We start from the raw sequence: 27776 nt of genomic DNA, 5'->3' as shown, positions 1-27776 counted from the left end.
AATCTCTTCATTATTTCCACGTTGTTGGTTAAACTACTTGGATAACCGACTAATGGAAACCGTCCCCAAAATACAGCAATGTCAATAATCTATTGACACGTAGCGGACACTAGTTTCACTAAAATAACTAGTTTCACAAAAATAACACTGTAACTGCATACAAGTTACAAGCAGTCTGCCGCAGGGCTACGGTAACATTTTTTAGATGTCGTCGCCCGCGATGTGAACATGCCACATTTGCATCCAGAGTAATACGTATGTCTGACCAATAATGACCAGGTTACAAATGCGAAATGGACTAATTATTGTAGACAACTAGAAGTTTAAACAATATGCACATATACAATGTGTTTCTTTATTACTCTTTATACATGATATATAGATTAGTTTTTTTACAATAACTTTTTTCATTTACGTACGATCCTATACAATAATATTTTGAACTATTTACATCGTTTATATCATCACGTAACCGATTTCAATTTTTCTATTTTTCAAACGCTACTTCTCGCACAGCACACATTTTATAGCGAACGTAAACACACGAATAATACCAACATAATTCACATTCGCCCTCGACAATAGCCGGACTCTTAAATGAATGAAAACATTTCAAATCTTTATACACGTTACTTAATTCAAACGGAAAACCGAACGCGAATTTTGATTCTATTTACGGAATCGAACTTCGCCACAAATAACATTGACCTAACACAACCAATCCATCTCAAACGACGAGACGGTATGGGGCTCGAGCATCAAATAATTCGCCCATAGTCTTTTATTGACAGCGATATCACGTACGTACAGGTGAATGTAATTAGAATCAATCAGAATTTACGACGCATGACCAGCGCTGGTCTTTCGTCAAAGAATTTTCAAAGTTTTTGTTAGCCTAGTGCAGGGTGCTTTCAGTAATATTGTCAATTAGTTTGTTTCGAAATAATATAAGGTTAACACAGCTTTCAACTGTGAATAAATGACAGGGACGATCTCTATTTCAAGATTTTAAAACACAGCTTTCAACTAACCACGAAATCGGGGAGCTGTAAAATGTACGCGCAGAAGTTAGTAATTAATCGTAGCTTACTACGTGTCGTATATAAAAGTCGCGTTCGTTTTAAAAGTAGATATCGGGTGGGAATCAGTTCGAAATGGCTTTCGTTCGTCAGATTTTACACCCGTATCTGCACAGCAGTGTTCAATCCACTTATTTATCTAAACGATCTCACGTGATGTCTGGAGTATCTGCGGCGGCGCTCTATGTAGTATGTAGAGTCCACCTTCTTCAATAAATCGATACAGGGAACGGATCGACGCTGCTCTAGACGATGCACGAAACAAAACACTCGATAAGTCTTATTGCAAAATAGAATTTATTTTCAACAGTTCATTAAAGAACAAACAACAAATTTGTGTTTATTAAAAAAGAATTGCGTAAAAATAACTCCGTATTGAAAGACACAAAATGCAGTCGAAAACCCGACAACACTTTTTTTAGCACCGTTTGTGAAGAGAGATTGGTTGTGTTAGGAAATTCTTCCCCGCACGAATCAGTGGTAGCTCTCACTTAAACCAGGATCATCGCTATCTCTATGAAGCCCACTTAATCCAGACCATTTTGCGAATGTTCTGTATAGCCTTCGTGAAGTACAAGTGAATGCAGGCTAAAATGATATCCGCATGTGATGGAAATCGGAATTTCACTGATCCAGAATAAGGAAATTTGATTTTTAACGCAGGTAAATGAAAGGTTTTTCTCAATGAAAATGCGTGTAAGCACAAATCGTACATGGGTAAATATATGAAGGATCCATCAAGCCCTAAAACGCGAGCATCACAGCAACTTCCCCCGCAATGCATTGAATTTCAACGTATTCTCCTTGGAACGTCAAATGGCCCATAATGACTTTCCAATATCGACAAAACGCCGGGCTGACTGATGGATGAAATAGCAATTCTGAAACTGGCCAAGTGAGGAGCTAGCCATGGCAAGTGAGGAACGATGAGCGTGAAAACCCTGCAAAATAGTTACGTGTATCACAAAATACCATCTAAACCTGCACTCTGAATCCCTGAGTGTCCAGGCTTCTAGATTAAATGCTAGACTCAACATGAGTCAATGTATGGTTAGTTCCAAGTAAATTTTTTCATCATCTCTACCCAATGATTGTTGGATGAAACATTTTCTTTTCGTATAAAAAATAAACAAACGGGCCAATTTATACTATCACTGCACATATACAGCGGACTCCGCTTGAATCGGATCTTTTTTTTCGAGCTATGAAGGGATGACGGCTCACTTAACGTCGAGTCAGAAAATTACAATACCGTAAGAACAGTTAGATTTGGTCTCAGACTCAGCCGAGCCAACTGTGTATATACCGTCGACTCTGCCTTACTCGGTACTGTTTGGACTATAGATATTCCACCACGTTAACCCAATATTGAGTTGAATTCAAAATCAGTAAAATTGAAATACAGTCAAAGTCCATTAAAACGCTATCCTTTTTTTAATGCAACTGCTCACTTAACGCCAACATTTTTCAGCGAACAAATTTACCCAATCTAACTTAAATTCAATGGAAATACCAATCTTCATAACGCCAAATTCGATTCAATGCCATGTTTTTCAGAGGTCCCAACAGTGGCATTATAAAGGATTTTTAGGGTCTTTCGAAAATACAGTTGGTAATAAATACAGTTAGCACCGAGTAAGGACGAGAGTCTACTGTACGTAGTTCAAGTGAAATAACATGTAACAATTAATGTGAAATATCGCGTGAAGTCACTCGTCGATAAACAGCAATTTGGCACACAAAATAAGCGTGATCCGACTCGATTCCCGAAATAGATCCGCACGATCCGCCCGAAGAGTTTGATGACAATAATACCACGAGGAAATTTTTGTCTATTCACTGCGATATACCTTCGTCGACGACGACGAACACCGTAAACTACTATCATCAGTCCCGACGCGCAATACATCTCTACAGCGAAGAAATAAGAACAATGATGATGACGATGATGAAGACGACGATGTTGTATCATCGGCGACACCAGGTGACAGCACGGCGGTTACGACCTATCGTGACGGAATGCACAAGCCGAGCCTTTCATACAGTTCCCCGAACGAAAATGATGACATATCGACCTCCCTGAAAAAATACATCATCGACGAAGTGTTTAGATAGTTGCGAGTGATGATAAAAAGCTATCAAATATCGAAAAATAATCATTAAAAAAAATTTTTTTAAATTTCTTTTTAAATTCGGGAATTTTTTCGTTCGTACCTCGTCCTCTGTAACCGCCTCGATCATCGCGACCTCGATTCAGCATTCCGCGGATCGGTCCGTTGAATCGCGGCCCGTTCATACGCGGCGGGCCACCGCGACCTCGACCTCCGACGCCTCTGCCTCGGTTACCTACAATGATAAAATCATTCACGCATGTTTTTGAGCTCATTTTGTCGACAAATAATAATAAATCCGTCGTTACTGGATATAGTTTTCATCAAGTTTAAAAGGAGGAAATTTCAAATTTCGGAAAATCACTTTCATCCCAAATACTCCTCCTAAATCATTATTGTTTGTCTCGGTAAACCATTACTTTGGAACTTTGGCGATTTTGTAAGCAAATTTTCATCACAAACAATTCCTGAACTCGGTTCCTAATTTGTTAGCCGTCTAATTGGGTAAAAAAAATCCTGGTCCCAACTTAACTGATTTAGACGGTGTCTACTGCGCAATTGCAAACTAGACAAACATTTCCAATTGCCTTTTCCTCAAAATTGAAGGAGTTTTAATGAAGTTTTGTAAATTTTGCTCATATCAAAGGAATTTCAGGCATCTTTATAAAAGTGTTTTCAATCAATAAGAAGTTTCTTTAAGGAAGGAAGGAGTCGAAGGAAGGAGTCGTAGGGACGCTCAATAAATCTGCATTCTTGTCATTAACAATTTGAATTGGAAACCTTATCAAAATTTGTCCCACACGAATCAATGATGAAATATATATTCTAAACCGTGCCAACTATTCCACTTTATACACAATGACCCCTTTCAAAATATCAATCAATGTTATGGATGTTTACAGATGATAAGAAATCAGTCATTAACCCTTACATTCACTGTGTATACCGGCTATGCGTTGTACTTTATCCATGTAATCATTATCGTAATGTTCTTGCAATCCTAACGGAAGGCTATTTACTAGGTTGCCAGTTTATTAGTTCCGATTTATATTGAAAGATGGCAGCTCAGATGATTTCATTATTAGCCGATCCGATATCTCGTTTTTTTTCCTAGGTTTTCCATTTATAGTCTATCCATGAAATTTGGCTCGGCATTAATATACCTCTGATAGGTGCTGCAAGTTTTCTTGCGGTAAACCTGCGCACCCAGTCTTGTGTGGCAGGGTTTGTGCCGTGGCTGACTCTAGCAATGCCATCAGGTTTGAAACCCTGCCGGGGGAATGGATCGGATAAAGGAAAAGGATACAGTAATATATCATAACTAAGGATACACTGCACTGCGAGGTAGATGCAATACAGCAAAAAATCAGCTATTTACACTATACTGCACTGCATAGGCCGAATTTCCCTATTTTTTCACATTTTCTCCAGCAATGTAGGGTGCAACTGTCAGTAGTGAAAGGGTCAATGAACTCAAGGGAAAGGGTTCATAACTCAGAAGGCTATTCATTGTCCAGGCTGGTGGATATTTGTCCTAATATAATCTGAATCACCTGACATGCAGATGAAATGGTGCGTGCCTATAGACATTTTGTACATAAAAATTCATTTTCTTTATTTCATAAAATTAAGATTATTGTTGGTTCTTTTAATAGATTAATTCATATCTTTTTGCGTTAAAATATTACACCCATCAACCAAAATCTTACCGTGAGGACCAAAATTCATATTCATATGCGGCATCGGTGGACGTCCCGGTCCGAACGGGGGCGGAGGCATTCCGAATGGCGGCGGGAACATACTAGGCGGTGGCGGTCGCATCATTCCTTCACCAGGGGGCGGTATCATCATTCCAGGAGGTGGTGGCGGCAGCATCATATTTTCTATAATGATCAAATCAAATTAATTAATGTACAATTAGAAAGAAAACTTTAAAACGTTGGAGCAAAATTTCACAATATGGTAGGTAGACTCGCTACTCAGTCTACTCAATGAAACGTTCAAGTCTGAGAATGTTGTTAAAATCTATTTCGAAAAACCTTGTATAAGTGTATCAAGTCCTAATGCAGTCCCAATTTCCGCCTATTTACAAATCCCCCTAGGAGTTTTCTCTGAATTTTCCATGTGATTGTAAAACACAAAATTCCCCAAGTGAATCAGAGCAATATCTTGGTCTAAAATGTTATAATTTATCCGTATTCTATGAACCACTTATTGATAGATAAACACCTGGTCAATCCAAATTCCACGAGTTTTCTATGCTTTTGCAAAATTTGTTGAATACCCCATGAATTTTCCAGGATTTTTCTGATTCCCTTAGTTTTTCCAGGTTTTACAGGTCAGTGGCCACCGTGAGAGCGGAGTCTACTGTATCTATCTAGATGTGAAGACCATCAATAGCTAATGAAAGCGACATTTACCTTGTAACTGGTGTTTGAATGGTTCTAGTAACGTCTTCAACTTTTCAGCTAACTGCTCAGGATTGTTAGGATCCGGCGGAGACATACTTCCTGTATTGGGATTCTGTTCCTGTTGACGGCAAAATTAGTATTAATACAGAAAAACGAAACACGAATACAAAACATCACTAAGCGGAATCTACACAGCAGAATGGGTTAATGTGGCAATCGCCGATTTCACGTATGGCAGGCGCGGATCTGCAGGTTCGCGTGTAGATAGTTGGTCTTCCGATTTCGATATCTTCTACATTTCAATTAAAACCGAATTAACTTTTCTCTTAAATGAATCAGTTATTCATGAGAACTACACTGATATCCAAGTAGAAGAATGAAAGTATTGTATATTTGGTGGGTGCTGTGATAATGTATGGATGCCGCAGTCTAAAAATTCAGTTCAAAAATCATCGAAAGTGAACTAATTTTGATAATGGACGACCTACTGCTCATCACGCCATCTGGTGGGATAGCTGGTTTTGCGGGTTCCCCATTTAAACAAATGCATATCTAATTACATAATCAAAAAGTTTAATTCTTACACAACGTAATTGTTGGATACAATTGTTTGAGACAGTAAGTCCTGAAATCAACGGAACAATCAATTTTCTGGCAGTGTCGAGGAAGAAAGTTTATAGAAAGAATAGGCTTATCTCTTAACTGTATGGGGAACTGTCTAATCAGCGCTTAGTTTGAAAACCAGTGATCGCCACTAGAGCTTTTAGAGGGGTGAATATCCCTGTCATTTTTTCGCCCAACTTTTTTGGAAATAATCTATCCCCGTTAGAAAATCTGTTGCCCTCTAGACATGAGTTCAATGTGTCGACAATAATTGCTTTGAAAGAGTTTGACAGAAAAACAGAAAGCACCATAATAAAGCTTTTATTTTTGCAAATATTTTTGGTTAGCCAAATCCGCCTACGAAAAGCTTTGCATCTTCGACGCATGGCAGCCACGATGTTTCACTAATGAATGAAAACTAAAACCCTAGCATATGAAGAACCCTGACTGAATGACATTAAATGTGCGCATAGGCAAAAATCCCTGCATACACCAGAGTTGCCACTTATGTGAAGCTAAAAATCCGGAAAATAAGTCGGGGGGGTCTAGGGGCCCTCCCCCAGAAAATTTTTGAAATTAGAACGCCAGGAGATGCGTTCTGGCGCAATACGCGTTGTAGGCCTCACTTTCATTACCGCCTATAGATCATTTTTTCAAATAGCGATTGGTTCCGTCAAATACACCTCATATATAAACCAGAGCCAAAAACAAACGAAGCGTCAGTCGATTTCTATCGTCGCGTCATCTTGGTTAAATCGTGTACTGCGGGGTTGTTGCCACTACGTGGCAGCACAATACGGCTTTTTCGAACCCTCTACGGAGCCGTCACGTTTTGATGTTTAGGGTCAAATCCCGAATTGATTTTTATCTTTTTCGCTATGTTTTCTTTTGTGGTTATTTGACTTCTCCCGAAAATCCAGAAATGAAATTGTTTTTTTTTTTAAATCCGGAATTCCGGAGTAATCCGGAGAAGTGGCAACTCTGATACACTAAATTCCAACGTTTTTGTATTGTTGAAAAAATCCGATGGAACAGTCACATCAATATAGGTGGTATATAACGGAAAATTAACATCATGTACATAAGTAACATAAGTAACAGTTGTATCGATAATTAAAGCAGATTAAAGAGACTTATAGTACATCTGAAGCTTCAAGCGCTCTACTGATGACACATTATTGATACCAAATTAACATTTTTTTCTTAAGAAGGCCACTAAACTTTCTGAAGGAAACCCTTCAATTTTTTTGTCTCATATATCATCACATTTTTTGGATCCAAACTTTACTTAGATGCACTTTTCGTGCATGAATAGCGACTTTGAGATTCAAAAGAAAGCATAATTTTCAACAGCAGCAGCAGACTAACGCTCAGAAAAATAACGAGAACCATACATTACTATCATTTCGACTTACCATCAGTGTGTTAATGAGACCTTGTACGCTGCTGAAAGGATTATTTTGAGCGAGGTTCTGACTTTCGGCTGATTTCTCATCGGCCGTCGTTTTCGCGGTCGTTTCAGCGGAGTTCTGTTGTTTCGTGGCCGACGCTAAACTCGCCACTAAACTGGCGATATTTGGCGGCAACGAAAGTCCTTTCGGTTGGTCGCCTTGCCCACCGGTCGACTGAGTCTCCGTTAGTAAAGCGTCGGATTTATTGCTGCTCGTCGTCGATATAGATCCCAGTAATCCGGCCAGCGCGGGCGGTAGTATCGGCATCGCTCCGGCTGAGGTGGCGGCGATGTCCGCAGCGCTGCTAGAATATCCGGTGTCGGGTTTCGTGGGATCGTATCCGTCTGCCGACTCACCGGTCGTGTCGTAACTCGTTTCGTAAACACCGTCCTACAACAAAAAAATAATTGTTCAGATTAAGTTGATGAGATTTAACCCTTTCAGTGAGATGTATAAATCGGTGTCGGATTTTGCTAGTACATCACACTGCGGTGTATTGATGTAATTAGAAATTAGTTTTTATCTCTATTGAAAGATGGCAGCACCTGTCAAACATAGTGAAATATTAGTAACGATACACCGCATCGTGGTGTAGAAGCACTATAGTGATATTCCGGTTATTCAACACACTAAGGGTGGAATTTTTCAAAAAATTCTAAATTATCTCCAGCACTAGGGTATTAATCAGTTGAGTTTAAGAACAGTTGTTTAAGCTTAGCATTTACTGGTCTGTACAGCCATCAAAAAACTTGAATTTTTTTAAATAAGATTATTCTGATCATCGACAATTGCTGAAAATATATATATTTTCATTCTTGTTTTTTCAGATCATTGGTAAGAACTTATCGTAAACATCTACTTACATCGTCGAGGGGAATGACTTTCGCTTCGGTGGTTTCGGCCGTCAGTTCGGGATCTGGTTCAGCAGCAGAATCCGGTACCCTTTACAAAAAAATAAGCGAATATATTCATCGAAATAATCGTATTAAATCGTTTCATGTAAAATCAAGTCACCCACAAATCAGGACCCAGGACATATATCTCTTAAGTGACGATCCCAGTACGCTAAATCGAGTGCAAACTGAGAATCTACTCGTAGCCTAGAATCAAGCATCTCGTATGAGATCAGTACATATCTGGAGACATATCTGTCTACTCTATACAGTGTGCCCCAGAAAATGGTTCCTCCGAAATGATTGAATATTCATCAGTTTATCTATATTAGTAAATAAATTTTTGCGATCTAGTAGGATGAATTCTTTACAGGTCAAGGCTAATGGGTCACGTAGAACGGCCTTATTTTATCAATTTTGGTTTTGAAGTTAAATAGGTCGCTTCATAATTAGTGTTTGAAAACCAGCCAACCGTGGTCAACATGACCCAATATCCTTAATATGTAAAGAATACATCCTACTGAAAACTAACCCAGACCAAAACTTTATTTATTTATTTAGATTAACTTATAAATATTCAATCATTTCGGAGCAACCATTTTCTGGGATACACTGTATATGGCAGTATATATAGCAGTCCATTTGTTCGATGTCGTTACGAAACAGCGAATGACATGACCAGTGAATAGTATTGCGATTTACTCGAAATGTCATTATTTTTGAGAGGACGTGCACAACGTCACCAATATATCGGGGTTAGACTGGTTGCCAGTTGAATCAATTCAATTATCGATGTATTCAATCAAGCCCGTACCGAGGGGGGGTTCGGGGTAGCAAACGAACCCCCTACAAGTGCCCTTCAAAAAGTCAGTGTCAACAAATATGGGTCCAAATTTTTTCGAAAATTAGATAAAGTGCCTTTTTCTTGAAATAGAACTGCCCCTGAAAAAAGCTTGGCATAGGCCAGGGGCCAGTTGATCAAAAGATGGTTAGAGTTAACCAGTGGATAGTTGACATAGTGACGATTAAAGTTTCATTGTTACTGTGGTATTTATCCACTGGTTATCTTTAACCAACCTTTGAGCAAGTGGCCCCTGTATTAAAATCTGGCCCCTGTTTTCATGTTCTAATCTTAAAATAACTATTTGACCATGGAGCAAGACCTCTATCGTAAAATTTTTTATCAATAAACTGAGCTCTAACGCCGATTGAAGGTAAAATCGTAAATACTTACATATCCCTGCCGAAGTAAATAGCTTGAAGAACACCGCGTTCCCGCTGGCGCTGTATTTCGCGTTCTTTGCTCATGTGACCGGTCTCGACGGTTTTAAACGGAATACTGATCAATATGGGTCGGTACCACGACATTTTCTCGCACATTTTGTCATTCGGATTGTGCATTCGTTTGTGCTGTTGAACGTGCTGTCGTCCTTCCATCATCTCGGCCTTCTTCAACTCGGCGAAATCTCGAATGCGATTGACATTCACTGTCGATGAAAAAAACTTAACTAAATTCCAGGTACCGGTACGCGGAAATAAGTCAGCGAGACATACACATTGCGGAGTCCCAAAATATTAGCTTCTTGCCCATATGATGTTCATACATATGCCTGAAATTGCATGTGTTCTCCACAACAGGTTTTAGAGGGGCAGGTTTTCACCCCTCAGAAATGCAGCCATATCTCTGCTGCCCCTGCTAGAGTGGCTTTTGATATAATGATGATTGCTTTGAAATATATTATTGAGCAATGTGACAAAAAGAAGATTGCACCAAAATTAAGTTTAATTTCCGGTATTTTTTGGAGGGATTGAAAGCCTTGCTACTTCGGCAGCCACGACGTGAATGCAGTCCCTTTAAAATTCCAGCACATGGAGAATACGCTGAATGTACAAATGTTGGGGGCCCAAAATAAGCAAAATTTTGCGTATGTACTTTGCGTATGATTTTTTTTGTGGAATTTTAATTTACGTCAGTCATGCAAATGAATGAAAAGATTTTTCTATGTAGAAGAATTTTTCTATGACTTCTACTGATCGACGGAAGCTTACCTCGTTCCTCGTTATCCATTTCGAAGTAGTGAAACGTCCTTAATTCGGATTCCTGCACCCAGGTCACTTTCTTTTTTTTCTTGCCGTTCGTAGAAGTTTCAGCACCATCGCCTATAATGTACAAGCAGTGGTCATTTCATATCATCTACGTTAAGTCACACGCGCTTAATTCAAATCATTTGGCACCGATGAAATCCATCGGGATTACTGGCAACAATCCATCGACTTCCAAATTCCCTGTGTTTCCCTGGTAAAAGAACTTTCTCCGTGTTCTGATACAGGGCTGCCACCCACTAAAAACGGTTATCAGTAATGAATTGAATTTTTTCCAGTAACATTTTATTGAATTGTGAAAGAAAATGTTCTTTCATATTTCCATACGGATCAAACAAATCGAATCAGTATTTCTCGTAACAAAATAGTGAAAATCAGGAATAGTTGGCAGCTCTGTATATAGCATGCAGCCTGCCTTACAACTGTTTTCAATTACTTCAATATGATTTAACCTAATTTAAACCACTACTAGATTACAGAACATTCATCTACCTCCTTGAGAATTATCCGATGGTGTCGGAGTCCTTTCCTTCTCGGCGCCGTTTTTCGTTTCCTCATCCGTTTTTTCTTTCGAATCGTCGCTCGTTTCCAGCGTATCTTTGTAATACTGCAAGGAAGGGTCAATATGCTTAAAACATAGGTCAGGAACCGGATCCAGAATCTTCCGATGTGAATAAGCACAAATTGGAAGGGGCTCAGTTTCATTTAAACTCATGTTCCCCAGGGGTCCGCGATTGATGAACTTCGAAATTTCGATCTTTCAAATTTCTTTTTATCCTTACAATTGGCTTTTTTCACATCTTTTTCATAGCAAAATGTAAGAATATTTCACATTTCATTGTCAAGACAATAACATACAGTAAATGGTTTCTGATCATGATATGGACATAGTAAGCCTCTTAAGCTTTAAAATGGTGACAGCTGAGCATTACTTCTGAGCTTCTCAGTATATGACGAAAAAGGGGAATCGAAACATCTTCGAAACACTTTTCTTGAATTTCTGACACATTTCCATAGTTTTTTTAATTTTTTTCACATTTTCGTATCATCAATATGGCCCCAGCAATTCATTGTTGATGAGGGTACCCAGCAGGGATGCTATTGAGGAGAGGATCCACCAGGTTCACCATTTTACATACGACATCAATGCTAGTAGTATTTATCTTTAATAACTCAATTGAAATCTGTGCATAATTTTCTCGAAAATTCAATGACTTGACTGAATATTCTCACACATAAAAGGGACTAAAAATCTCGATCAAAGTTAATTGAAAATTAGCTGATTTCTGAGGCACTTCAGTGGTGTCATCTAATGGGATAGCTGGTGTATCAGGTCCTCGATCCACAAGCAAAAGCGAAAGCCATTTACTTTATCAAAAGCAGTCCAATGAATCTGATGTACTTACTGAAGGGAATTTAGGCTGAGGCTGTTGGACAAGTGGAGATGGACGTTCCATCGAATCTCCAGGTTTCGTCCCGGTAGGCGACGTAGCTTTATTCGTCGGCGTGGTCGGTTTCTTCTTTTTAATACGAGGCATGTGAACCGCCGGAGCCATCAGCGCGTCCATAAATCCGGAACTTTCTTGCACTAAATACGGTAAAGAAACATTCGTTTGAAAAAATCTTCTTGGTAGCCTAGTAGAACTAATTGAAGCGTCATTCAACAACTTTAGGGAGGATTTTTGAGCTCATCGAAACTATTTCCGGGGAGGAAACTTAGCATACTTTTCAAGGAATCTTAAGTAATATTAAAGCCTTCGCGTACTCTGCCCCGGTGCTCTGGAATACTTTACCTAGTCCAATTAAATCTAGTCCTTCAATCAATGTTTTTAAATCTTAGCTCAAAACCCATCAAAGCTTTTAATTAAACTCGTTTTAGTTTTCTCTGTTTCTATCTTCTCATTTTATATGTCATGTAGAGCCAATGCGCATATTTTAAATGGATTTTAGGCTGAATAAATTATCATCATCATTATTATTATCAATCATTATTATTAATATTCCTATGAAATAACCGACTACGTTACACACCATTATTTGCACCTTGCGACCACCAAAATCAATGTCATGTAGATGTTAGACATTGTATTACTTCTCTCTCTCCTTTTATTTTTTTACTTTTAGTGCACATCTTTTTTGTTTTTTGTCTGTTTGTTGTTATTGTTGTTTTTCTTCATTACTTATACTTTGGATTTTTGATAAATTGAAATTGAAATTATAGAAATAATCTATCCATCGAAATCAACGAGTACTTACCTCGATGCTGTTTATTAACGCCCGGTCTCAATTTCCCGTCGCCAGCGGGTGACGTCGGCGATTTTTCCGAGAGCGCCGTAGACGGCGTCGCGACTATCGGTCCCGGCAGCGTAGGTCGCGGTTTTTTCTCGGGCGGCTGCGACGACGAAGTTAACAGTTTGTTTTTCTCAACCGGGTGCGAGTTCGCCAGCGGACTCGGTTGCGACGGTCCCCGCGATTTCTTATCCAACGGTTTATTATTGTTTTCGCTCGACCTACCGAATATAATAACAATTAAACTACCGTTATCGATGTTTGAATAGATTAAATAATGGAAATATTCTTTGGCATAAATTAACTCATTTCAACTCTAGTTCAAGTTTAGATTTTTATTAACCTCTTTGCTACCATGCGCGACGTATATTTACGTCGCAAATATATTCATTTACTACAATTGCTGGTGTGGTGAGCCATTGCACCGCTGGTGTGGTGAGCCATTGCACCGCTGGTGTGTAGCCGTACTATAGGCTTGTCTGCCTCAACTTAGTTCCAATTTTTACTCATAAATGGAGGATTAGTAACTCTAACAGCCTCTAATACCGATTTTATTTGAATTGATTGATGCCATTGGGCTCAAATCCTGGTGAGGTAGGTTACATTATCTGCGGTAGTGAAGAGGTTAATCAGGGTGGCTTTCCACCAATTTACAAATTCCCAGAGTTTTCCCTAATTTTCCATGTGATTACACAAAATTCCCTGAGTGAATCAGAGAAATTTCTAGGCTTAAAATGTTACAATTCATTATTCATTTTTCATCGAAACACGTATTGATAAAGAAACACACAGTCAAAAGCATTATCAAAATTCAAGGTTTTTCGTAAAATTTGTCAAATTGAGTATTCTGCGGATTTTTCTGATTCCCTGAATTTTCAAGGTTTTCTAGGTCTAAAAGAGGTCTTGCAGCAATGTGCTTTTTCAACGTGACTACGCCATACTGGTTGGCAACACGATAACCGATTTACAAGATAGACAATCAAAGTTTGTTAATCCCCTGATAATCATCTGTCGTTATGTATGTCAAGTCTTCAGCACTGGTTGGCAAACAAACTATGAAGTCACGTGCAAGACCTCTATAGTCAATCGAAGAAGTCAATTTTTATACGATATAATTTTAAAAAACAAAACCAGAACGTTTCGACTAATAGCCAGCCATCATTCCAAAACGTTCTGGTTTCAAAATAATAAATTTTATCATACCAAATTTGAATCGCGGGAGTTCTTTGATTATCTAGTTAGTGTACACGGATGAGTGTTTCATTCGACTACACTCTATAGTCTGAGAATGGGTCCCGATAGAAATAAACTTACGTTGTCGTCGTTGTCACTCTTTTAGGTATTTTAAACGGTTTCATATCGATTCCAACGGACAACGCGTTCTCGAATGAATCTTGTTTCTTCTTCTTCGGTAGAACGGGTTCTTCTTCTAAACCTAATTCATATACATAAACATGATATAAATACGTTCGCACGGAAAAACATGGAAAAATCAACATACGTTAGGCTTATTCAATCCAAGGGACTTTTCAGAAACATTTTAACCTTGTGCAGTGCGGCATATCGGTGATGAACTTTGCTACAACACCGCATAGCGGTGTATTGATGTAATTTGTGAATGTGTCATGAAAGAATGCAGCAACTGTCAAACACAGCGAACTAACTAATGATACACCGCGCTGCAGTGTAGACACTCTTCAGTGGTATGCATGTTATACCAAGCACTGGGGTCACCCCAGTGCTTGGTATAACAGCAGTGGGGTGGAATTTTTCAAAATCTTCAAATTATCTCCAACACTTTAGAGTAACAATAACCAAGCACTGAAAGGGTTTTAAACATTTTTCTCAGCCGACACTTTCCCACCCTTGTACTATTGGGAGTTTTCAGAGATTACTGAATATCTCACCACTATGCAGTTTGTTATAATGGATACGTATGTCACTATATCATGTCTAGTTTTTTGTAAGTTCGGAAATTTTACAATGTTTAACAATGAGCTGCCATCTTACAATCGAGATTTCAACTTATCAACGAGTACTGTGTAAGACACAAGCCGCAGAGGCGAACCTCATAAAACTATTCAGTGATTGGTACCAATTTGAAACAATAGACGTAGCCAGCAACTAGAGACTCGCATCCCCAGGGATCTCAAGAACCAGGGGCGGATCCAGGGGGACTTAGAAGACTTGTTATAAGTGCATCCAATTTTTTGAGTGCCCTTTTTCATTTTGTCAACAAACATTGGAACATTTCAGTGTGGAAATGTACACCTAATAGCCTATATAATTTGGATATCAATGTTAATAATAATAATAATAATATATTTTCTTATATAGCGCACCCCTACATGGTAATCGGTGTGCTTTACATAGATATAAATCATTTTAACCGTATTAAAACATAATATTAAAACACAATAGTAGATAAAAGGATCAGTTCCTTTTGGGACTTGAAAATCTCTTCAAAATTTGGCCCTCAGCGCGCTAACAGACCAAATATTGCCTTTTAGGACATCTTAGAGTCCTTTTTTGATGTGGCAAGTTAAAGTTGGCCTCGGGATCCATTCCTGATAGTTCAAATTCCTCAATTATGTAATAAACCTATTCGACACAATCCAATTATTTGGTAGAAGATATCTTTGACTTATTCCGTTGTTTCAAAGGATTTTTCGCATTCTAAAATGTAATACAGTCCTAAAGTCAATCCCACAATTGTTGTGTCAACTGGTAAATGCTGGCACCCCATTGGTCCAAAATAATCCTATCTAATTAAGCAACTACTGGTTCTGCTGTACATTTCACTGTGGCAATGGGAGTGACACAGGTTCTTACTGGTGGCAGATAGTGTCAACTGAAAACTCAGCTGTCTCACCTCAATTCTGAATGATGGGCGGCGACTACCTTGGATAAGAGCCTGCCCAACACTAGCGACAAGTACGCCAAAAACAAATTTACAAAATGCGCGATTTACAGACCGGCAGACTACAACCAATGTATTGTCGATTATGTGATTGATACTAAATCCCGTCACTCAAAATTATGCCGAAAAATGCGCACACTTGGGCATACTTAATGCATCGCGACACAATATCGAACATGTTACATACCATTGTCAATGAAGTAATCGACAAATATATTTGTTGCAAGAGGCTCTAGTAGATCTACATTTCGAAATTCAAATAATTTTTAATAGCAACGTATAATTATTACACATCGCAGTAAGTTAAGCGCAGTCTACTCAGTTACCTAAACGTTGGTCGTAAGCTTTTATTTTATCAACGAGCTTTATTTTTTGAAACAAAACCACACACCGGTTACTGACTACGTCTACTGTACTGTTAAGCTAAATTCAGGTCGCCTTACGACCCGGTCATCTCGTTGGACTGGTCCGCGAATTATTCAGCGGGAACCTTTTCGACCACGACGAATTGATCGCAGACCCGTCGTAAGCCGAATCGCGAGAATAGACCGAGTTCCATTTCTACGCGCCGATCAAATTGTAAACGAGTTATGCGTCGCATGACCTATAGACTCTACGATGATCGAGTCATAGATGAACCGGGTGTTCTAACAACGATGCGACAAACGAATCTGCAATCGGCGGTCGCGTGGTTACTACCGCTGTTCTTACGACGAGATCATCGGGTCGTAAGTCGACCTGAGCTAAGCTTTAGACAGTGAGCAGTGTTCTCTTTTATGCTGGAATTTTAAAATGGCTGCATTCTAAAGCCTAAAAGGGTGGATGTAAAAATGAAAGGGGCATCAACCCCTCTTAACCTCTTCACTACCACAGATAATGTAACCTACCTCACCAGGATTCGAGCCCAATGGCATCAATCAATTCAAATAAAATCGGTATTAGAGGCAGTTAGAGTAACTAATCCTCCATCTATGAGTAAAAATTGGAACTAAGTTGAGGCAGACAAGCCTATAGTACGGCTACACACAAGCGGTGCAATGGCTCACCAACCAGCAATTGTAGTAAATGAATATATTTGCGACGTAAATATACGTCGCGCATGGTGAGAGAAGGTCATCATTTGCGAAGTAAATATATGGTATACCCATGGTAGCGAAGAGGTTAAACCCGTTGCGGAGAACACTGAGTGAGCTATATGTATATATATATATATATCGCTTATATCGCTACAATTGAACGTACCCGTCGAACGGAACTTCGTCGTGAACGTTTTCACTGTTTTCGGCCGATCGATTTTCTTCACGTCTTTCTTATCGCCGGTTTTTAACACTTTCGTTTTAATGGAGTCGTTATTGAGGTGATCTCCACTGCGTTTTAATGCCGCGTCCGACAACGACGACGAGGACAGCGACGACGTCGTGTGACTTTGTTTATCCTTCAAGTTTATCTTCAGTTTTATACTCGGTTTATCCGCGTCGTTCATTTCCGCGGATACGATTCGAGGTTTCTTCGAATCGGGTCCGTTTTTCAGTTTTTTACTATCCTTTTCCGGTTTGAATTTTTTCGACTTTTTATCGTCCTTTTTGCCCGGTTTCGATTTCTTGGCACCGTTTTCGTCCGTATTTTTAGATCCTTCTGAAATACGAATAGGTTATTCGATAAGAACAAAAGTAGTAAAGTCTACGTCAACCGAAAGCTGATTGGTCGAATATAGGTGGGCAGGGGCCTGAAGAAGCATTGACGAAGATACGATACCAACATCAAGGATTAGAAAGCAGGAGCCATAGAATCACACAAGACACAAGACACCAATGGCTTGAACAATTTGGTCATTGGTACCCTTATTCTTTCGAATATCTATTCAACTGAATCCCAAATTGTAAATCATGGAGATACATGTATTATTCAAAATATAAATTCTAGACTTACTTAAGGCACCTTCGCTGATTTTAGTTTTCCACAAATCAACAATAACAGAAGCCAAAGATTTCACATCTGTCGAAAAATAAACGTAAAGCATATTGAACAAAATATCGAAGGAAATACGCACGAGGATTTTTTCACATTTTCTAACAGAATCTTTCCAGATTTTTTACATTCTTTCATTTCCAATAGGTACAAAAAACTGATAAGAAATCTGGACAGATAAAAATTGAATTATTTAAACTTTACCACAGCATTGATTCTGAGCGCCATTGCATAAGGCATAGAGAGGAGATCAAAATATTTTAGCAGACACTGAATTGTTCACACAGTTTAATGATTTATTAAGATTTTTTAAATTTTGCACTTTATCGAATATAGCTACAGGGCCGTCGGAATGGGGGCGGCCAAAGCCGCCCCACTTTTTTGCTTGAAAATTTGTTAATGCTTTTTTCAAAAGCACGCTGTACCGCGTAGCAGCTCGTTGTTCTCTGTACTAGATGGTTGGCTCACGACTTAACAGGGGAGGGCCCAAGACCCCCTTCAGAAATAAGCCTCGCCACTGAAAAATTCCTTCCAACGGCTCTGGCCTATTCTTTGCAAACTTTTTATCAGTCATCAATTTTCCAATTTTTTCACATCGTTCAGGAACATAACAACTAGGCCTAATTGATGAGAGGCAAACATGGAAATCTTGCGTCTACGTTTATACTCTGAACGTACCTTCATTACTACATTTCGACAGTAGTTTTATTGTTTTAGCACATGTATTCGCTTTCAACAACGTCAGACTAATCGGCAGATTCTGGTACAGTTTCAACATCTCGAGCAAAATTGGGTAATTGTCGACTTCCTTAGCTTCGTTCAGCCACGCGTTCAAAACATCCCAACCTCCGCTGTTTAAAAATCTGCAAAAATCGAAATATAAAGATTTGTCAAATGTAAAATATGTCTGACTATAAACATATATGGTAATTAGAATTTTCTAGATGAGATAACAGCAACCTACAATAGATGTGTGAATGAAATTAGGTTTTACGACGTCAAAATTAGTTACTTATCAGAAATCAGATTACTCATTGATGCTACATTAAGAAATAAAAGCAATAAGTCATTCTAACAGTATGGCACCACTTTCTGCCCATTTCCAAATCCACTGAGTTTTCCCTGATTTTCCGTGTGATGACACAAAATTCGCCGAGAATTTCTAGGTTTAAGACGTTACAGTTATGATAAAGAAATATGCGGTCAATAGCATTATCCAAATTCCCAGAGTTTACCAGATTTTAAGTAAAATTTGCCAAATTCCCCGAGGTTTTCCCAGGTCAGTGGCCACCCCGCCTAAACGATGAAATATCTTACCTTTCTAACGTTTCTAAATCTGTTGTAGCTCGTAATATATTTATGTATATACATCGACTGACTAGTTTATTCGCGTCCTTCATCAATCTGAATTAAAGGAATTATCATTTAACGATAAACTTGCATTCTAAAGATTGTCCCACCTACGCAGAAAACATTTTAAGGAATTTGATAACAATATTACTTAAAACATACCCGATAATCTTAACGACGTCTGGTAAATCTTTAATATTTCCATTGATTCCGAGTTGAGGAGACAGTATCTTCAACAGGTTGTATGGATCTATAGGCGCCTGTAATACATGAAGCAATTACACTTATAGTACCAGAAAATAGGCCAGCAATAATGTTTCTTCTATACATAACATTTCTTAATAAATACAACACATTTAAGGTATGCATAGAAAAAATATTCTGATCACAAAGGCATAACAGAATGCAGTTCAAAAGGTCAATGGAAATATACATTTTAATAATCTATGAATAGCTGGAATTTAATGGAAAAAATTAATGCTTTGAGGGTTTTGTAAATTTCATTTTTGTGCATTCTACATGTTCTCATTCATGACACCTCATCCGAGGGTGGATCTAGAACTTATCTTCCATTGTATTCCGGATTTAGAGGGGCACGCACCTTTTAACAAAGTATAAATGATTGCTAACTTGACCAAGTGACTATATAGATGACTATATATATATATATAGATGACTATATATATATATATATAGATGACTATATATATATATATATATAGATGACTATATATATATATATATATATATATATATATATAATGGTGTTAGTAACAGAAGTCTTTATAGATTACAGAATAATGGATATTCAAAAGGACTCTTTCAAGGAAAAGGACACTTTCTTTCGAAAAATGTAGTGAAATATAGCCCGGATCAGAGCCTACGTCCCAACTAATACGTTGTTAGGGTCAACAAGGTTGGTTTCATCAGTATGTAGTTTCAGAATTCGTTCAGGCAAGGAAAATTACCATGAGGGGTCATTCATTTATTACGTACGCATTAGGGGAGGGGGAGGAGTAAGTGCAATTGCGTACTGTAATGCTTTGTATATGAAAAAATGGCCGCTTTTGTGTACAGGGAGGGAGGGGGGTTGAAAAATTCAAATTTTATACATCCCTTAGGGATCATTCATTTATTACGTACGCATAAAATTTGACTTTTTCAACCCCCCTTCCCCCTGTACGAATATCGGCCAGTTTTTAATATACAGTTAACACCCGATATACTGCCCTCCCATATATCGCCACCCTCGCCTACCGCCAGGTTTTCTCAATGTACATCTCTATACAAATACATAGTAACACAACGCCGATAAAACGCCATACTCCCTATACCAAAATCGTTCGGCACCGATGTGGGCGGTATATCAGGGGTTGACTGTACATTAAGCATTACAGTACGCAATTGCAGTCACCGCTCCCCTCTCCTAATGCGTACATAATTAATGAATGTACCCTAAACTGCTAAACAATTAATGTTTCATTCCGCCAACAAAATTCATCAAATTCTTGGCTTGTGGTTCCTTAAATTAATGAGTAAATTCAACTATAAACAAGTGATGTTGAACTCATTGGCTCTGGAGAAATACTGGTAAATGGACAAAGACTTCCATGTCAAAATGAATGGAGGAATAGCCAGTGTTGAAATAGCCAGCAGAGCCTTGTATAGATCAGCATATTCTACTAACACACCAACAGCAATGTTTAGAGGCCTTGTAGCTGGGTATAGTAGTTAGTGTAATATCCTACTGACAGCTATGTGTTGGGGAATCCTGCGTCAAATCCAGCTGTGTTTACGATGTACCCTGTATGTATTATCAGACCATGGATGAAGTCATCCATCCTACTCCTGTTTAATGAGGATTCTATAACCGTTGTGACAGCTTTGTTGCAAGGTACTCTGTTTAAATGTGAGGTCTTTTCACCGTGTGTATACATGTTGAAGTACTGTTGCATATCACCACAGGTATCAGCAGTATATGACAGTATTATGGAACTTGTCAGTACATCCTTCAGTTGACAGCTGTACGAACACCCAATCAGTTAAGTCAATTTCTATTTTGAAACCAACAGCACAAGTAATCTCACATAGTCTAGGGAATCAATTTCAAATCTAAGGGGATGGGGGACACAGGCACTTCATATTTATTCATAATGAGATATTTGCTCGAGTGTATCACATTCATTCATTCATTCATACAAAAAAAAGAAAAGCTGTGCGAGGAAGTTCCATCAGGTCGAATCAGCTTCCTCTCAACTATCTTCTTAGAAACAATATTAACAAGTTTCAGTTATTTTGAATGAAACTGCTGAAATATATTGTAGTCGATTGGTCTCAGCGCCGGGCGATGTCATCAGCATGTATCAGTTCACACACTGTGAATTCAATACTTACCAATTACATTGTGATGTTTCTAGAAGTTTTGTTGTTGTTTAAATAACAGTGCACAGTTGTGATTTCGACTGACTAAAGGGATCATTCATTTATTACGTATGCATTAGGAGAGGGGGGAGGGGTCAGTGCAATTGCGTACTGTAATGCTTAATGTATATGAAAAAATGGCCGATTTTGCGTACAGAGGGGGAGGGGGGTTGAAAATTTCAAATTTCATGCGTACGTAATAAATGAATGATCCCAAATCTAATCAAGTTACAGTTTAAAGCTGATAATTTACAAATATGGGTGGACTGTAAATAATGTCAGTGTTAAATCAAATCCTGGATTATATTAGGGTACCAATCCAGATGAACTGTAATTTTGACTTCGAAGTTTACAACCGTGGAACTGGTGGACCCAGCAGTCATATTTGGGATACTTTGCAGCAAGAACATGCTCATTTAAACATCACACACATGTCGAGGTAATAATTATTTTCCAGCTGAAATTTACTGTTTATTTTCAGGATGATTAAATGTCAGTAAGCATACTCAATGACCCGCCATCAAATCCTGATTATTTACTATATTAATAATCAATAATGATGGATGGAATTCATTTGGTTTGTAATCATTCGTACTTCACAGGTTTAGTGCAATGCCAGGGCAGATCCAGGAAGACTTGGTACCAATCAGTAAGATTTGTGACAAGCATCCTCCAAAATTTCCAATAGAAATACCCTGCTTTTTTGCTTATTTTCTGCATACCAGTATTCAACTTCTAAGAAATCCCTTCGAAATGCCCTCCTACAAAACTAAAGTAGACTGTTCATTACTTGGTACTGGTCTAATTAGTTAACTGATAAAATTGAAAAATACTACTAGTCAAACTTACTTAATTCAGATTTTTCAATTTAATTTCGATGAACTATTTGGTCCATTTAACCTGGAACCATGTGAACTATTATTCATATTTTTACATAATTTGAATCAATCTGGGCACAGTGTCCCTAGTCATCCGAATTAAGTGAGTTCTACATTACTGTAACATGTATTTGCGAAGCTCAGCTTGATAAGTACATGTCTGTTTACATGGAGTGATATTAAGTTCATAAGCTATCATGTAAGGCAGAGTCTACTGTACTTATTTCATAAGGGATCATTCATGAAATTTGACTTTTTCAACCCCCCTCCCAACCTGCTCGCTTAATTGGCCATTTTTTCATATACATTAAGCATTACAGTACGCAATTGCACTTACCCCTCCCCTCCCCTAATGCGTACGTTATAAATGAATGACCCCTAATGAGCTTACCCTGATAGGACTTAATTAAATAGGTTATTATAACTCCTGGATCCACCCTTAGAATGTAGAATGATTTTTACCAAAACGCTTGAATGTTGTGAGATTTTGTACAGGAGGCATGTATTAGGGCGCGTTCAAAAAGTATGTTCCAGGTACTTAAAACACTCGCAATTTTCCCTCCTTGAATCCTCCCCCGGTAGGGATTCCTGATGGTATAGCTAGACTTAGCCACAGCACGAAATCCTGCTTCACTAGAGCGGGTGGGCAGGATTCATACCATGGCGAGTCCTGATGCAATCAGATTCGAATCCCTACCAGGAGGGGATACTCTCTTGGACAATGCAAATACCACAGCCCTTCCACCCAGAAAGTGATGAAATCTTGGTACTGCAAACAAAAAATATGTACTGCATAGGTAGTTATACAGATAATTACAAGGATGCAGAAGTTTACACCAGTGGTATGGAACAATGATCCCAATAAAGCAAAAGATTCCGTGTTATCACATCAATTCGCCATTTATGGAATAGGTGTAACACAGGCTATTTCTATTAGTTTGGTTCTGGTGTTCATTCATTAAGTACTATACAGATTGATCAATATGCTCGCGTGTGTAGGCACATAATTAGTTTCTGCTACTCCCTTTTGCCTGTTATACAGTGTAATCAAACATAATCCCCTTAGAGGTACATACTTTTCAAACGCTCCCATATACCACATCGATTTGTGTGTGAATTAATAGCACCAAATTCTTAGCGATTTCTTGAATGTGAAGAGGTCTTGCAGCCATGTGCTTTTTCATCACGACTACACGATTATGGTCGGCAAATACAATAAGATATTCACATGCCAAACCCACATTAGTGATGACAAGTCTGCAGCACTGGTTGGCAAACTTCTTGACACATGCAAAACCTCTATTCCCAGAAGAAACGCTTCCTTGATCTGGTCTGAATGACTGATTTTGTCTTGGCTTAAATCCTGAATTCCACCGCACATCTGGGAGAGGGCAAGGAAAACACACGTATTCACTATCTGTTCCATTCATTCACACACGCACGCAATAATCAAATACTTTTTTTTAAAATACAGAGTACCAGGTAAGAAAGGGCAGCCGTATTTATAGAAATGAGAATTATTCGAAGCCAACTTTCTTTCCTGTTTATATGTTCGTGCACATTTAACAGCAGGAAATACCAGGCAATAAAGCATAACACAATCAAAACGCATGTTTATATCAATATAACACATAGAATTAAACAGTGACTTTATTGCCTGTTTATAATGAGTGCACGATTATTCATTTAATTAGGTTTTTTTTTTTTTGGTTGAAATTATTTCATTTTTAAACCACACTTCTTTCAAAAAAAAAGAGACTTGCTGACTGACGTGACACCCGTGACAGGTTGGAAGAAACCTGAGAGAGGTCATACAAAAAGAAACCGTGGCAAGTGAATATTGTGTATTGGTTCGCTATATATTTATTTGATGAACCGGTTTACTGATTTCTTTTTTTCTGTACGTTTACTAAATTACTTTTGAACCGTTTATAAAATTAATTACCATAGTTTTGCTAGTTTTAAGAACTGTCTGTATATTTAGGGAGATGCTCCGCTTGACGGGGGTTCAATAACTAAACCAATACCTGAAAATAGATTCGAAAAAAGAACTTTTTGAGTTCACGAGAAAAAAAATGTGCCTCATTTATATATACAGCATTAAATTAAAGACAGATGTATCATAATTCGCTTAAGACTGAGAAAAGCAATTTCCTTATAACAGTTTAGTAGAACTTGGATGAGAACTTTTGCCTAGATTTTCTTTAAATTACATAAATAAGGCTAAACAAAAATTATACCTTGTTTCTCCGCAGCGGCCAGGTTTTGTAAACTATGATAAAATTTATTAACAGTTCATTTCTATAGCGGCCGGGTCTGTTATGGTAAAATTGATCACGATTTTTTAAAAAAGTAATGTATAGGGTAGATAGGCGGCCGGCCGGGTCAACATTTAAGCTCAGCAGAGTGGAGAAACAAGGTATCAATTTTTTTTAGCCTAAAACCCGAATTATGAATTAGTATCTATGGTTCCAGGTTAAAATGGACCAAATATTTCAACATAATTACGTTGAGTGAAATCTGGATTGAAAAATCCATATCGAGCGAGTTCTCAAATACGTCAGCTCATATCTGATACGACCAACTAATTCTGATGTTTGAAATATTTCCGTGTCCTCCTCGTAGGCCTAGATCTGAAGCACCAGTTCAACTACAAGGCAATTACTTAAACCGGATCATTTGGGATGAAATTGATTACTGATTTAAAAGAAATCTTGAACATCAATGCCTACACAATGAAACAACAAATTTCAGAGGACCAGCAAATCTGTTTGTGATAACCAATAGTTAGTTTTATCCATTTGGGGATCATTTATTACGTACGCATGAAGCTTGAATTTCTTAACCCCCCCTCTGTACCGAAATCTACCATCACTCCTCCCCTAATGTTTACATAATAAACGGATGACCCTAGGATAATATCAACATTGTCGGATTATGCACGAAATTTTAGGTGTGTAAGTTTGATGAGGTTCCAACGTAACTAATACCCTCATTTGATGATCATTAAGCTGGATTTACAGTACTACATGTATCAAGAAATGGACTATAATTCTTAAATACACCCGAGTCACAATGTCTGAAATTGCCCAGACTATTGCAACTGACCGCCGTACAAATGAATTAGACTATCGCATATGTATTCAGCTGAATTTTCATCACGAACCATCAGACCCTACCACAAGGAAATACAAGGCTAGAAAGCGCATTAATTTTTAGTGTTATCTGAACGAAAGTAGCAAATGTAAGGCACATGAATATGAATGTACAGTTCTTTTAACCCTGATCAACTGATCTAAATCTGAATTCAATCATCTAGGTCATATTAATCAGTATAAAATTTCGATTTTGTATTTCACGAATGTCAGACAAGTAATGCCTAATATAAATACTTCGATGAATAAAGAACATGTCAATGAAGTCAATTATATGTCAAAGAAACCAACTATTGATGGATATATCCTAGTCTCAGCGATTGGTTCGAACAAAAATTCAAGAATTTTTGGCTCACCAAACACACGATAGTGAACTCGCTAAATCAAACTTTAACGAAATCTGAATTATGAGCTCTCATTTGAACTGAAAAAATATAGAGGGGACTTGAATTTTAGTCCGAAATCTTAATATTATTAAATCCAATCCAAATTTAACGAGTTACACTGTATGAATTTGCTTACTGTAAACCTTATACTCATAATTTCTCATCTACCAGCTATCTAATTCTAGTCGGCATTATGCATGCACTATTATATCCTTGACTGCTAAATAAATGTCATGACTAATGTACTCAAATGTCAAGTGGGAACCACGCAAACCATGAACACAATGGAAGATTTTGGTGACATGTAGTGTACAAACATACAAACTGTCACCAATGGCTCAAGTAGAATTTTGTAATCCAATTTAGTGCAAGGACAACTGAGAGTTATTAAATTGTGGATGAATTTGATCGAAAAAATACTGAGAAATGGGAAGATTTTGAGTAGTTTCACATATTGGCAATTATTCTAGTAATATTAGTTGTTTGAACGCTGGCAACATGAACCATGTACAAGGGGCATCGTAAAATAGGTAGGGGTCGGTCAACAGTCACTAGATAAATTTGAAAATTGAAAGTGTTAGACAACACTTAGCTGTCCTAAGGTCAAGTCAAGTATAAGTTTATCATATTTCTTAAAATTCTATTTCATTGCCCATTAATTTTTCAATACAATAATTTGCGCCACATTATCAAAAATTCAATTGGTTAAGTTCACAGATTGATGACTTTTTGGTATTGCTCTGAAAATCGTAGGCACTTTACCATTAAGTTTGCTGTTTAGAGGGGTCTCCGGCTTAACAATTGTTTTGAACTCCTGAGATGACCCCCAGAGCAATGCCTAGTGGTACATTAAAACTCCAATAGATGGCAGCATATTCTTGTCTCACTACGTGGCACTAATAGAAATATTCTACAGCACGTTCAAAATGGCATGATGCCAATAGCATAGATTATGGGGCGAAAAAAATTAACAAGACAATTTTTAGAGTACCTACACAATTTTATCAACCTTAAAACCACCACTTATGACAGGTGGGGAGCAAAAACCAAATGGCACTAATTGTGAACGAAAGCACTAATTGTGAAATATTGAGGATATACATTACAAATAACTACATATTTATAAGAATGTATATTTGAAACTAATCCATGGAATAAAATGAAAACATTATTCAAAGAATCGACGACAAAAATACAGAGATAAAACTAATAGAAAACACAGAATTCATTATAGCCTCGCCGAAGGCCACCCCTCTACGACCAATTGAACTCGCCCGACACGCTGCAACAAAAATGTATCCAATATATCAATTTAAAACGAATGTACACGACTAAATAAGACACTTACGCCCATCAAAACAGAGTTTATGCCTTCCTATTTATAAATCTGTGGGGATTATTAGAAAAACAAGGGGCTAAATTTCTAAAAATCCGTCGTCAACGTCGATGACCCGCTCGTAGGTTGGTCGCCGCGGCGGGGATGAAGACAATATGGCGTCGTGCGCGAGTAATCTACGTTTCTCTCAATTTTCCCGAGTTGAACAATTTCTCAGCTGAAATTCCAGCGATTCCGCGTCGCCGTAACGCTCGATATCTGCAATAAATAAATCAGTATCCGATTTTGTATTCGTTGACACAAATTTCAGGCGGATACGAAAGCGTCGAGGGGCTGTTTTAAGTGATTTAGCCGAGGAGTAAAATTCGCCTCGCCTTCCGCACTATCTACCTTCTCGCATAAATTACCGCATACCGGCACGC

The 27776-nt window shown here is 38.1% G+C and overlaps 1 protein-coding gene across 3 annotated transcripts; it reads right to left on the bottom strand.

The window, feature by feature from the left end:
* Positions 1–341: 341 nt before the first annotated feature.
* On the bottom strand, positions 342–27776 carry LOC141908361 (serine/threonine-protein phosphatase 1 regulatory subunit 10-like). Of its 3 annotated transcripts, XM_074798385.1 has the most exons (20): positions 27745–27776; positions 27367–27612; positions 24423–24504; positions 19341–19438; positions 19146–19232; positions 18507–18691; positions 17790–17855; positions 17103–17495; positions 14255–14375; positions 12908–13161; positions 12058–12239; positions 11144–11258; positions 10598–10708; positions 9783–10035; positions 8519–8597; positions 7620–8045; positions 5611–5719; positions 4900–5073; positions 3294–3425; positions 342–3158 (listed from the first exon to the last, which is right to left on the bottom strand). In XM_074798385.1, the coding sequence occupies exons 3-20, from the start codon at positions 24423–24425 to the stop codon at positions 3079–3081; spliced, it is 2868 nt and encodes a 955-aa protein (XP_074654486.1). In that variant the 5' UTR covers positions 24426–24504; positions 27367–27612; positions 27745–27776; the 3' UTR covers positions 342–3078. The 3 variants fall into 3 exon arrangements, with proteins under 3 accessions (XP_074654486.1, XP_074654485.1, XP_074654487.1); XM_074798384.1 differs by lacking the exon at positions 27745–27776 and having other exon boundaries at positions 27367–27738; XM_074798386.1 differs by lacking the exons at positions 27367–27612; positions 27745–27776 and adding an exon at positions 24986–25277.

The sequence above is a fragment of the Tubulanus polymorphus genome, chromosome 7 (assembly GCF_964204645.1).
Source record: "Tubulanus polymorphus chromosome 7, tnTubPoly1.2, whole genome shotgun sequence".
In the NCBI taxonomy this organism is placed as follows: Eukaryota; Metazoa; Nemertea; class Palaeonemertea; order Tubulaniformes; family Tubulanidae; genus Tubulanus; species Tubulanus polymorphus.
This window is presented reverse-complemented; position numbering and strand designations above follow the sequence as displayed.

What these genes read in the sequence shown, in the direction of transcription:
- LOC141908361 (XM_074798385.1), bottom strand. An exon ending in CGTTAATAAACAGCATCGAG is followed by an intron (nt 12,240 to 12,907) that starts GTAAGTACTCGT and finishes TACCGTATTTAG; the next exon opens with TGCAAGAAAGTTCCGGATTT. An exon ending in AGGCGGTTACAGAGGACGAG is followed by an intron (nt 3,159 to 3,293) that starts GTACGAACGAAA and finishes GTATTTTTTCAG; the next exon opens with GGAGGTCGATATGTCATCAT.